This window comes from Panthera leo, chromosome A1, assembly GCF_018350215.1.
Source record: "Panthera leo isolate Ple1 chromosome A1, P.leo_Ple1_pat1.1, whole genome shotgun sequence".
NCBI classification, from domain to species: Eukaryota; Metazoa; Chordata; class Mammalia; order Carnivora; family Felidae; genus Panthera; species Panthera leo.
This window is the reverse complement of record NC_056679.1, coordinates 35698557-35713084: the sequence shown is the minus strand read 5'-3', so window position 1 is coordinate 35713084 and position 14528 is coordinate 35698557. Positions and strand designations below refer to the sequence as shown.

At 35.4% G+C, this 14528-nt stretch overlaps 1 protein-coding gene across 1 annotated transcript in view; it reads left to right on the top strand.

Annotated features, from left to right (window-relative positions):
* The window catches only part of DIAPH3 (diaphanous related formin 3), a 504750-nt gene that overhangs the window by 295890 nt on the left and 194332 nt on the right, over positions 1-14528 (top strand). Inside the window, exons 23-24 of the mRNA XM_042927440.1 lie at positions 5980-6104; positions 13820-13984. Coding sequence (XP_042783374.1) covers positions 5980-6104; positions 13820-13984 — 290 coding nt within the window. The remainder of the gene's footprint in view (positions 1-5979; positions 6105-13819; positions 13985-14528) is intronic.

Sequence of the window (14528 nt, the reverse complement as noted above, 5' to 3'; positions counted from 1 at the left end):
TGCATTGCAGAATGCTTATATTCATGATTCCTTTAAACTTAAATATTTATAGTTGTGACTTAACTTTTATGGTTAACATCTCTAATGGATAATTACCATAATGACGAGGCACTTGAAGACCAATATGTGTGTTGGATTTTAAGGTTTTAGATGTTTACTCTATTAACCTCAAGAGGTTAAAGCTAAATCCAAAATCCATTCCTTCCGCAAATATTTGAGTGTCTGCAATACATTATGTACCTGAAGATACAAAGACGAGTAAAATACGGTATCTTCCCTCAAGGAATTCCTAGTCATTTGGGAGAGGACAGCACACACAAAGATAAAAGTAATGGAGTGTAGTAATTGCAAGGATAAATATAATTACCAGGTATGATGGGTGGGGAGGGCATCTCACTAGGGGACTAGCTAGAGTTTTTGACTCTTGTTATTATGTATGAGTAGGAGTGATTGAGGTGACAAGGCAAATAGTCTGTTCTTTTCAGCATCAGTACCTAACAGGGTGGATGTAGAGGGTTGGGGGAGGGAAACTAGAAGCAGGATGTTGTTCTCAGAGTAAAATGTAGCGGAACGTGAAATAGAGGAAATCAGGTTGTGGGTGGAGCTCAGATGTTGTCATGAAAGCAGTTTACTGGCTGGTTTTAAGCAGAGGAAGGACATCTTTACATTAGTGTTTGTCTGGAAACTCCTACATACAGTGTGGGAAAGGCACTGAAGAAAAAAAGGAGACCAGAGATCCGAGAAGAGTGAAGACTTGAATGGTGCTCAAGCAAGCAAGAAGTTAAATACTATGTGCTAATTAAATAAAATGCCAGCGAGGTCATGATTGGATCTGAGGTTACAGGAGAGGGAAGGGTAAAGACTAGCAGGTCTCTACAAGAAACAGAATTCATGGTTCTGCCACCCACTGGGGTGTGGAGATTACAGATGGGCAGTTGCCCTGGGGGCAGATGCACATGACATCTGAGGTGACTCAGACATCCCATCTGATTGAATATTAATAGAGTGAAATGTAAAAGTGGAAATTGCCCTTAAAATAACCTAGTCCGCTCTGTTTGATGATGGCTGTGTTTTTTGTTTTTACTTCCAAATAATGGAAAGGAATAAAAAAAAAATAAGATTAATTTCTTGGTCAAGGAATGTGACAGTGTTGAAAGATAAAATTCATATACAGGTCACACACAGAGACACCAGTAAATTAACACTTTTTTGAGGGTGTACAATTAAACGCCACTGTAGCTGGGATTTCTAATATAAAAATATAGTCACTGACCTCAAAAAAACTTGACACTTATGAACAGTGTGGTTAAAATTATGTTTGAGGATGTGTAAAGGAATTATCTGTGGAAATAGAATTGCTGAAAAAGAAAGACACGAAAGAAATTCTTACATATTCTTTAGTTTTACCCATCAGATGGCCCAGACATTATGGTTTTTTTGTTGTTGTTGTTTGTTTTTTTTAAGCCCAGAATTTGCTCACATCTTTTTCTCTTGCAAGTGTACTTTGGTCCTTATTTAAAAACCAGTGAAAGTTGGTCACTTATACTTAAGTCCTCTTAGCCATAATGTACAAATAATGTAACCAGAGACTGCTAATAAAGCATAAATAATGGCTTTCCATCTGTAGAGAAGCTGCAAGAAACATTTCTTAAGACCGCTGACTTGCTCTTTATGACATCAGCATTAAAAGTTTGAATATGCCCAAACTCTCTGAATATTGTATTCTTGAAATTAGCAACTTTTCTTTTTAGCCTGACTTTCACAACACTGTTCTGGCCTAATGGTGACGCTGATGGTGATGAGTATCTTTACTTTTTGATTCTAGTATTACTAATGTTAGCCTTTAAGCTCTTCATTTCTTATTGAGTTCTAAGAATAACACAGCACAGTGCACTCTCTTAAAAAAATTCCTCATCATATGTTATACAATTTGATCTTTTATGAAATACCCATGAAGTAAAAATAGAAGATAGGCTTCTTCCCCTTTCACTGATGTGGAAGTTGAGCCAGTGAGGAACAACTCCACATCACAATGATAGAATATAGTTGCTGACCCGCTGGCTAACAGACAGTTGGAAAAGGCTCACAGGCTTCTTTCTTAAGCCTTTTTCTCCTCCCACTGGGAAGTGCTCATCACTCATTGGGATGGCTTTTCGGAGGGTGGCCCAGGCTGTTAGACAGCTGGGAGCAACACAGCTCATGAATCAAAATGTACTTTTTTTTGTTTTTGTTTTTTTGTTTTTTTTATACTTCCTCACAGGTACTGGAGTTCTGCCTTCTCTCCAGACATGCACTTCTATATATCCATATGGTATATTTAAAAATATGTGTTTGGTCATTTTCCAGATTCCTGGTATAGAGCACCTGAAATCGTTGGAATTTCTTAAGTGATAAGAGCCTATTTTGTATGCTAATGAGATGACTCGGGTAGATGTGGGGGGAGGACCCTAGACAGCTTCAGGATGGGGGACTGGTCACCAGAGGCGACAAGTCTGTGATTACAGGGTTAGAATTGTCAGTCTACCCTGTGACCTCCAGGGAGGGGAAAGGGACTAGAGATAGACTTGAGTCACTGATGGCCAATGATTTGATCAATCATGCCTGTGTAACAAAGCTTCAGTAAGAACTCTGAAGCAGTGAGGCTGAGGGGAAGCTTCTGTTTTGGAAACAGATTGATGTGCTGGGGTATGCCCATAGAAACCATGCAGACTCTGTACTACCCTCCACCCCCGTTCTTTGTGTTTATCTTCCCTTTGGCTCTTCCTGAATTGCATCCTTTACAATAAAACTGTAATAGCAGGTTTGGTACTTTGAATTCTGTAAAACATCAAATTATGGAAAATAAGCAGGAGGGGGGGCACGGGAACCCCTGAATCTATAGCTAGTTAGTCAGAAGCGTGGGTGATGGGTGGTCCCTGGGACTTGTGATGGTCTTCTGAAGTGAGGGCAGTCTCCTGGAGCTGAGTCCTTAAGCCTGTGGGGGTCCGCATTAACTCTAGGTAGTTAGTGTCAGAATTGAAGTGGAAGATTACCCAATTGGTGTCAGAATCTGAGATTGACAGAATGATGGATTAGTTGTCAAGGGAAAAAAAAAAAAAAAAAAAAGAAATAATCTGTGTCCCCTCCCAATGTTTGCCTTGTGCTTTTTGTTACATTGGAAGCTTAGACTTACTTGTCCTTTCTCTAGGTATTTCCCAAATATGTGTATGTATAATAAATTGGATTAGTGGAGTAAAACATAGTATTTTAAGTACGTGGTTTTGTTCAATGGTGTTTTAACACATTAAATTTAAATGTTCATTTAAAAAATATGGTAGCATATCTATCTGTCATACAGCCATCCGCCCAGAATACTTACATCTATTCCCCTGGGCTTGGCCATATGTAATTGTACTAGGCGAGAATATAAGAAAGTCATTATGTGAAAACTACATCCGTGTACTTAAACGTAGTTACTGACAGGTAGTAGTTGTAAAAATAAAGTATTTTCTGTATAGCAAAACAGTTAAAAATCAAGTCTAGAATTTAATTGCCTTAGTTCAAATTGTGACCTCACTACTTTTAATTGTTTGACTTTTCCTCAACTCTGATTTAGTCATCTATAAAATGTGATCTGTAAAATGGGATAATAACAATATCTATTTCATGATTATCTTGTGAGGATTTTAAAAATCAATGGAAAACACTTCAGAAAGGACCTCAGGACACTTAATAAATTTTAGCCATTGCTACTGTCCTACCACATTAGGACTATGACTACTAATATTATGCTGCTAATATGCTTTTTTTTTAATCTGATTTATAGCGCAAAGTTATTATACAGTTTATAAACTGTTCTGAGCACATATTTACTCAAAATGATTTTATGTGTTTTTGAACTTGTATTTATTTAATGGGAAGTTTCACAGCTTAAGGATGTATAAAAATGACTGAACCACCTGTAAGATTTCTTGAGAAGTGATAGGGGAAATGCTAATGAAATGTTAGAAGAGAGATCAAATAGACTAGGAAAGCAAAAGGAATCTCTTCTTGTAGTTCAGATAGAGAACTTTGAAAGAAGCAAAAAAAAAAAAAAAAAATTGGAAATGAGAAGAGTAAATGAAACACCCTAGGCCTAATTAAAGGGATGTCTTGGTTGTGAATAATTGACAAACAGACATAAAATTAAAAGAGCATAGCCTAGGAATCATGTGTTACCATCATGAGTAATGTACAGCAAAGATTTGGGTATTTGAGTTAAATAGAAAGAATTAATTAATACACTAAGTGCTGTCATGACAGAAATATTTTATGTACTCTTGTGCGTTATTGTCTTATATTTAAGACTGACAGAGAGGGGAAACATGAGTGGCAAAAAACTAATGAGAAAATATGCGTCAGTATAACTTCACAATGGCTTCACTACAGTGGGAGCCAAAGGTTAACATATTGCTGCTCTTTGGGCACAAACATTACATGTGGCTCTCTGAAGAATTCATTCACTGAAAACATTGTATCGGAAAATTAGCCCGCTAATTGATTTTGCAACAAAATACGTTAAGGTTTTATTAACAGCTATTAATATAACAGAATATTAGAATATTATATTAAAAGCTATGAATAGAATAACAAATGTTATTTTATATACAGCTAGTTTAAAAAACAAAACTCCATATTCTTACGCAATATGATTTTTCATGCTTCCCTTCCATTCCACTTTATGGAACTAAGACTATAACCATATATATTTATTTATATGTATATTTGTATATAGAGATTTATAAATATTTTTTAACTCAGTCCCATTTGTTGGGCATTCAGGTTACTTTCAAAGATATGCCCATTCTTACAGGTGAAACCTGACTTATATCCATTCCTCAGGATTAATTGGAAGCCTAAAAATGGCTGTATGCCTAGAATTATTATATGTATTTTTAAGCATCATTTCATATACTTCACACTGATGGGAAGTAAAAGGAAGTTTTAACCAAAATTCATCTGAACCCAAACATTTGGTTTGGGTCGCTATATCTTTATATATTGTTAATTCTTGATGTCATCTAAAATTATGCATAGATTTTAGGTAATGCTGGGGGTGCCTGGGTGGCTCAGTCAGTTAAGGGTCTGACTTTGGCTCAGGTCATGATCTCACTGTTGGTGAGTTTGAGTCCCACGTCGGGCTCTGTGCTGACAGCTCAGAGCCTGGAGCCTGCTTCGGATTCTGTGTCTCCCTCTGTCTCTGCCCCTCCCCTGGTCGTACTCTGTCTCTCTTTCTCTCAAAAATAAACAAACTTAAAAAAAAAGATTTCAGGTAATGATTCTTAAATGTCTTACTGGGCGACCAATACATTTTGATAGTGCCTTGGTCCCTGATCTACCGTTAGTTCCTTCATGTGCACAGTGAGAGCAACTTTAAGTCGAAGAAGAGAGATTGTCATTAGATAATAAACACAGATTGTGCTCAGGGTACCAATAAAGAAGATGTGATATTTATTCCATGTGTTGCTCAAGTAGCTTCTGATACCTTTTCATTCCTATTGTAGATGAGCTTGGGCAATAGAGCATCCTTGTCCCTGTCTTTTCCATGCACTGATTGTTTCCTCTCAAGAGATCATGATTTTGAAAAATGTGAAAACTGCATTGAAATTGGTTTATGTTTAAAAGTCTTTCTTTGCCTCTTTTTCTGAATAGATGGATTCTTTTGTAGTGTTTGTTGAGGTCAAGGGCTCTAATTTTCAACAAAACTTATTAAATGTAGTTTGTTCATGTGAGCATTTCCTAAATTCCATCTTCTTTTTAAAAAAAATATGAAATTTCCTTTATATTTGCCTTTAAATATCAAAAGCTTTTTAAAAAGTGAAATTTAGTTTACCTCTAGTATAGTGAATTTTCTTTCTTTATTATTGGAAGGTTTTTCACAAATATTTTGTTCCTAGAGTGTTTTACCTTTTATATATTATAATTTTGTCCTTTCAAGTCATTTAATATACTCTCTTTTAGTCTCTGTAGAAACGCTGGAAAAGAATTTGAAGCAGATGGGAAGGCAGCTTCAACAGCTTGAGAAAGATTTGGAAACCTTTCCCCCTCCTGAGGACTTGCATGATAAGTTTCTGACAAAGATGTCCATATCCTTCTGATATCTAAATAACTCACTAGTCAACCAGAGTTACAATTTATTTAATGATGTAGGTATATTTGCATAACCAGTGCTTATCCTACAGTGCCAGATAACAGTTTTAGCCTTTGCCTTCTTGCAGGGAAATTTATCAATGTGTTTGCCTATCATGAATGATACAGAAATGTACTTTGCTTTCTATTCTTTTTTTTGTTTCACTTTGTATCCATTTGGACATTTTCTCTCCTCTTTTCCCTTCCATTTGCCCTGTTTCATTGTGATGTTCATGAGAAATTGATAGGACATGAAAACTCAGTTTGAGGAAGTTTGATATCTAATATCGGGATGTGATTTAGATACTTTTGAAATGTTTCAGGAAAGATATGCAGATTTTATAAACTGGTATGACTTGTCAGCTTAATTTCAAGGGTTGGTATAAAGAATGATCTCATTCCAGAAACTTTAATATTAAAGATACTTAGAAATACTGCATAGTTCCAAAATCAAAATGGAATTTGCCATGATCACTACTCATGCAGGTCTTCTCCAAACACAAATTAGTATCAGTGTATGTGCATATACATATGTGCGTGTGTATGTGTGTATTATGTATATACATAAATGAGACTTGTGTCCTGCTTAATTTAAAGGTTTCTTTTGAATTCGATTATCTTTGGTTTCACTAACTTTGTGGCTTATTCTCTAATGAGTAATTGAAGTAATAAACTTTTTTTTTAATTTCCTGAAATGAATGTTGAGTTGCTTTGCAAACCATTCTATGAGATTAGAGACTGATATCTTTTGTGTTATAATAAAGTATTACTACAATGCATTATTAAAATCCCATATGGACCTCAGAATTTTATATGAAAGGATAACCCACTTCCAATGAGCTCTTATAAATAGACACTCCTCATATTTTAAACTGAGATAGTTGAAATAAAATAACTGCTTTTCCTCTTTCTGTGCCTTCTCCCCTGAGATTTAGCAAATCACAAAATTATTATTTGGTTTGTCATAGATTTTATTGTATATGCTTTCAGTTTAATTGTGAATTAGTTCAATTTTAGCTTTGTTCACTGTCTCTTTTGGGAAATATCATAAAAATGCACTCCAGCAACAATCAATTCAGGCTAATGTGTTTGTTTCCTTTCATATCTTTCCTACTCATCCAGTTTCTTCTTTTATTAGGCAGTGTGCCATTATCGCTACATTTGAGAAGGGTTGTTTTTTTTTTTTAAACCAAAGGTGAAATCTGTATTTACCCATCAAAAAATACTCTTGCAGCACCTTCTCATTTGGCAAAGTATGCTTTTTAAAACAAATTTTTTATTGCAGAGTTACATTAGTTTCATCATTCTTAGCCTTTTTTCCCTCCATCATTTTATCATGTTAAAATATTCATATGTGACAGTTTATTTTAACCATTAAGCACTGTTAATTGAAGTACTTTTATTGTTCCCTATAGAGAGAATGCATTTTAGCAAAGGGTTTGCCTGCATACAGTTTCTGGTAATACACTTTGAGCATACTAATTATGAGGCTCCGGTTTCTAGAACCTATAAACTAAGATAAATTCCTGAGCTTAGAGGGAAGGTGGTAGAATCCTGCTCAGCAGAGGATCTCAGGACCTATCCATACTTGTATTCATATGACACAAGAAGCTGAATGATGTCGGCTTCTGGAAAGGTATGCAGCTCATAAAAAGCAACCAGCAGGAAATCAGAAACAGGAAGGATGATGCTTTGTTGGAAACAATTTTTCATTCTGAGTACAATTATACTCCATGGACAAGAAAGCTACTACATCCTGTCGCTAAATATCACAACCTAGAAGCCTCTAATGAACTGATTAGCATTCATGTATCTCTTGGAAGTCAGATATACGAACAGTTGGTGCACTTTGCTATTGACAAAGCTTATAATCATAAATATTCTTTGCTGAGATTAGATTGCACTGGTTTGCTTTTCATCTTGGTTAGACATACTAGTTTCGAAGTAATTAAATTCATTCATTGCAAAGCTTTGTTTACTTTAATTAGGACTGACAACAAGTCACATTTTGAATATTAAATGGATTTATATAGATCTTATTAAAGTGGCAAATTGTGAGCTTCTTAATCAGATCTTACAAAATGAAAGGATTCAGAAACTAAAATGCACAATGAATAAAAATGTATTTAACTGAAGTTTGGGCTATTAACGCTCTAACTTTGTTTATGTTTTAAGTTTTTGTGCTTATTAGTTGAAACATGTCAAATTGTTGGGTTCGCCAACCAATTCTAAAAGAATATGTGTATTATCTAAGTTGTTAGGGATGCATTTATGCAAGTAGATATTTAAACAGTCATGATTTAGTAGCTTAAATAATCTTTTAATTGAATTGTTTTAAATTATAATGATATAATTTTGTTATGTGAAATTTCCCTGTTAGCATTCAATTATAGTATATTGTAATTTTATTTTTTTAGTGCACTCTCTTTACTTTCATATACTGAGTATAAAAATATGAATTTAGCATATCCTTTAAAATGCATGTACAGTTATTTCATATATATCACATTGCCCTTTTTGTAATATTTATATTTCCTTACAATTGCTAAACTTGGGTCAGAAATACAACTGGAGTTAACCATTTCCACTGTAAATATTTGCTTGAAAAATGTGTGACAGGAATTTGAGGCAGGATCACCAATATTGTTATATGCAAACTATTACATGTGAAGTACACATACTTACTAAGCTCTTATATGTGAGAAAATCCGGAAAATGCTAGGATTTGTGTCATGCAGTACCTGTTCATTTCTTTTCACCTTTAGATTCTGGAATATTTCATATGTCAAGGAAAATAACAAATAGATCCTAGAGCATTGCCCTTGAAGTTCTCCCTGCACAAGGATTTATTTACCTTTTCTTCTCTTCCTACCCCACCTCCTGAGTTTCTTAGAAAAAAATTGTTTTGCCAGACATTCATTTTTTTTTTTTTTACTTTTTACCACTTATGTTGCAGTTTCCTTGCCTTTTCCCATGTTATAGTCTTTAAATTTGTTCATTGCAGTCCTACTCAATTTTCACACTTTCTTTTTTGTTGTTCTAGTATATATCAATGCTTTAGGTGCTTTTGAAAGTATTATGTAGAGGCGAAACTGTCCTAATAAGTTCCTTGAAGGGCTTAGGTCTTTTATCTGTATTCCATGCTGCATAAGACACAGCATGTTTAGGTAAAGGAATTCAGTACATTTTTATTTAATTGAACAGTGGTTAGAGAGTAAAATAGAGGAACGGGATCTGGGAAATGTAAACTCATGTAACACCTGTCTATTTGCAAGAGTGGGAGTTTGGGTAATTGGGTGGTTTGTCATGGCAGATTTTTCTGTTGACTTACTCTTCTCTCTCTTCTCTCTTTCTTCCTTCCTTGTCTTCCGTTTAACTTGTTCTGAAGGGACTTGTAAAACTCAGGTTAAAATATCCTGGTCCTCATCCAAAGTGACGATGATCTTTTCCTTCCCTGAGGTCTTATTGCACTTATAGAGGGTGCTGCACAGCTTGGTGCTCACAGCTCCTTTCACAGTGATGACTCCCTGTCTGAGGCGATGTCCCCTTAGCCAGGACTTCCCTGTCTAATATCACAGACCTTTATCTTCATGATCATACTTATCACTATCTGAACATCTCATTCATTTACTTCTTTATTCTGTCACTACACTCCCGAATGTATGTTTCATGAAAGCAGGGATTTTGCCTCCCTCGTTAACCAGTGTTTCCTCTCTTGCCCAGAAAAGTGGGATGCAGTGGAGCTTAGGGAATACTTACTGACTAGCTGGTTGGCTGCCTGGCTGGATCCCGAGTACTTAAGAAGATCTATAAAAGGTATCAGGCATGTAGGACTGATTGGAGCTGGTCCTTGTAAGATGTGTTAATGGAAGTAATAGATATCCTTGTTGGGGGAAGCACAATAACGAGGGCAGGATGTAAGAATAAATGTAGTACGTAGTTGTGCTGGGTGGTTTCACCATCTCATAATGAGAGACTAGCCCATCAATAGGGATGTAGAGTGCCTCATCAATGTCATCATTTATTCTATCCTATCAGACAATCATTTTAAAGTGAGAATTAATTTGACTATTTCCAAAATTGTTTCTGTTCAATCACAATTTTACCGTTCTCGTGGGTAATTCCAGTTATTCAAAGCTCCATTGCATTTCCCTTGGGAGCAAATTGTTTTCTAGATAACAACGATAAGAAAATTAACTTATAAAGCTCTCTAGCTGTCAGAACAAGACCATGTCATCTCCATGGTTTTGACTCTTGGTTTTCTTTCCCATCACATCTTTTTTATGTTTACATAGAATTGTAGTACTTTTATTAAGAATATAGTATTAATATTATTTCTGATGTTTCATGAACTTGTGATTACTACTTGAAAATCTTAAAAAGTGTTACTGGGTAATACTTACAGCTTTGTTTTAACCTGTTTACCAAACTGATTCTTGAGAAAGGGAGTATTCGCAGGTGTCAGGATAAAATTACTCATATTTGTGAAGTGCCTCTTATTAAAACGCAAAGCCTTACTATGCAGTCAGTGAGGGGAAAGACAAGGAATAGCTTTAGGACCATACAATTGGAAACGCCCACTAACGTAGCCTACTTAACATGTTGTCCAACAAAACTACTTTTCAGGGACTCTGTTAACTCTTAGCATTACATCCAAATTGTATGTGTGTGAATGCATAGAGATGGACTTTTTTGAATAGAAGTTCTGTGGCTTTCATCACACTTTTGAGAAAGGCTGTTACCTTCCCACTGATGGAAATTTGATGACTCTCTAGGGGGAGATGAGTAATTGACACGAATGTAGTGGCAGACAAGTACTGAGAAGGTGGAACACAGCATCCGCAGAAGGGGCTGACAGTCCAAGGTGGCCATCCTCTAGAAATGTGGCAAGAGCAAAGTGCTATCAAGGAATTGGTCTAGAAGGGAAAACTCCCCTCCGTTCCAGCTGAGTACAATGGATTGCAAATGCTATGTGTTCAGTGGAACGAACTTCTTACTGTAGAGATTAGAAAATAAGGCTTTGTGGAAGAGGAATAATTGAAGGAACCTTTGAATGATAGGTTTGGGCGAGCAAAGGCAGAAAACAGTTTCTCTTTTAGACAAGAGTTAAGGATGTATAAATAATCCATATGGAGATAGTCTGTCTCTGGGACATAAATAATTTTAGGTGAAAGTTTATAGATTGAATAGATAAACCAATGTTGATTTCTGACCTTACTATATAAATGAAGGACTGATTATTTCACATTACAAATGAATCACCATATGGTCCATTTAATATTAGTTTCTGAATGTGTTTCAAACGTGATTTTTTAATTTACATACATTTGCTTTATAATATTTCATGAATATGGATATTTCATAAGACAAAGTGTATGGAAATCTGTCAAGTGTGACTGTATTATAATTTCCTGTGATTTTGTGATTTGAGTAATTACAGAAAATCTTTTGTTTATGCAAGCATTAAAAAATGATACTACATATAAATTCATCAGCCACTGCTGCTATTATGATCTAGATTCTAGAAAATATAAGGAGGCATTTTGCTACTCAGATGAATATAAACTGGACTACAGAAAGGTCTATAGATATTCTTAAGGTTATTTAAAAAAAGTATCAACCCTTTCATTAGAATCCAGACTCCTATATTTAGTATACTCTTTTTTTCCCCTAAAATGCTAAATATAAAAGTAAGCAGGGCATAGTCTGGGGGGTGCAGAGAGGGAGCAATAACCAGCATAGAAGGGCAGTAAGTAATCTGTGGACTGACCCCAGACATGGCTACAAGTGAGCCGTGATGGACTGGAATGCCTTTTTTTGGGGAGGTCGGGCTCTAATTATTAGAAATTTTCCATGCCCCCCTGGATTTCACCACCCATCTAACAGCAATGCTGCCTCTTTCTTTCTCAGTCTTCCTTTCTCAAAATGAAAGGCCGAGATCAGTTTCCTTATTTTATCTTCCATTGGGGAATACTCTGACCAGAGGAACCGTTATCTTTCGAAATTGTGGAAAATCTTTTTTTTTTTTTTTGGTTATAAAAATTCCTTTTTTGGTTTTCTTTTCTTGGTACAAATCTAGTTATTCTTATTACTGACTTTAAAAAAATATATGTATACTGGGGCACCTGGGTGGCTCAGTTGGTTGAGTGTCCGACTCTTGATTTTGGCTCAGCTCATGATCCCACACTTTGTGGGATCAAGCCCTGCATCAGGCTCTGTGAAGACAGTGCAGAGCCTGGTTGGGATTTTTTTCTCTCCCTCTCTCTGCCTCTCCCCCCAAAAACAGATAACTAAACAAATATTTAAAAATTTAAAAATATACTAACATCTTTATTTTTTTGCATTAGTCAGAGACAATAAAATGGCTTGGATAAGCTTAATTCTGTATATTCCATTTCTTTAAATGTCCCAGTTTAAAGGAGCCATAGACGATTATGAATGATGCTCTAACAGAGTCATCTTTTCAGAATGAAGTATGGTATATCTAACTGCATTAGCAATTTGTCACACCACAAAGGAAATTCTATGGTTTGTTTAGAAAATGTTTTCTAATGCCACTGCAACATTCACACTGTTAGTCTTCTGAAAATCAGTGTGTTTTGAACTGTGTTGTCATAAATGAGAAGAGAATATTTCTGTATGTGTATGTGCCAGATCATAATTTTAGATGATGCAATGCATAAAATAAATCACTTCCCAGTTTTCCAAAGGAGAATTTAAAACATGAAGTTCTGTAATATTTGAAGTTTTTTTTTTTTAATTTTTTTAACGTTTATTTATTTTTGAGACAGAGAGAGACAGAGCATGAACGGGGGAGGGTCACAGAGAGAGGGAGACACAGAATCTGAAACAGGCTTCAGGCTCTGAGCTGTCAGCACAGAGCCCGACACGGGGCTTGAACCCACGGACCGTGAGATCATGACCTGAGCCGAAGTCGGACGCTCAACCGACCAAGCCACCCAGGCGCCCCTAATATTTGAAGTTTTTAATGTAACTCTTAATTTATTTTTTGATGGACTTTAGAACCACATATATAACCCAAAAAGCAATAAAAATAAAAGGGATTTACATGTACTACAAAATGCTATTCATTTTTCTAAGAATTTTGAATTATTAACTTGTTTAATCCTCACAGCAGCCCTGTGAAATGGATGATATTCTTATTCCCATTTTACAGATGAGGAAGTCCTAGCCCAGAGAGATTAAGGCATGTGCCCACAGGCAACCACCAAGTGCGGGAGCTGGAAATTGACATCGGGCATCCAGTTTAACTGCTGTGTTCAGCACCCATGTGGTTGATTTCAATATCATTGAAATTACTCAATATCAGACACTGAGCTATAATTTAAATCATATTGAATGATGTGACTAACGTACATACATACACTGGAAGTATAATTTCCATGGACTCAATTGTCAAAAAGAAATATAAAAAAAATAAATATTTAACTTTTCTGATAATTTGGCTGGAGTTAATTAGAGATTGGTGTTAAGATTTTACTGTCGTACAGGATAGATTGAGTTTTGAGAACAGTGACCTGTTAGAGGTAATTTTGGCATTTTGGAGATGTGTAATAGTGACTAAAATAATTCAAACATTGGATTCACAGGGTATTTTTTTTTTCCTAAAACATTACTTTGTAAATTTCAGAATCCCTTAACTCTAAGATACAGCTTTGTTATCAGTGCAAAAGAACAATACGGGAAACTTGTAAAGTTACACGAAAACATGGAAACGTTATACCAGAGTGTGATGGGATACTACGCCATTGATGTGAAGAAGGTGTCTGTGGAAGACTTTTTTAATGACTTGAATAACTTCAGAACCACATTCATGGTATGTTAAAATGTTTAATTTTTTTTTAAGAAAGTATTTGTGTCTATATATCTCATCAGTTTTTACTTTCATTTCGTTACTTTATTCCAGTATTGCTGTCGGTAATAAAACCTACCTTTCCCCATGTTGAAAGTTAGCTTTAAAAATTTCAGATTTTAAATCTATTGAAAAATATGTGGTTTGTTCTCTTTTTTGCCTTCCCAACGTTAAGCTGTAATCAGAAATTTTGATTGAAAATATGACAAATTCTGAAGTTTCTCATAAAGACTCCCCTCCTGGCTGATTACAGAGCACTTTTGTAATACGTTTTTGGCTATGAATTTGTTTCTTTATACTTGAGATCAATTTGTATTTTGTGGTGTAATTTTACCAAATTCCCTGAAGCTCTTATGAAGCTTCTTATTTTCCTTTTCTTTTCTTAATGCATTGTACAATAAGCTACCTGTGATTTGCCTTTGAATGGATTTTAGATTCCTAGGGTTTCCTTTAGATACTTTAATAGGGAGGTCAGGTCTTTGATGTGGAATCCTTTCATTTAGGCATT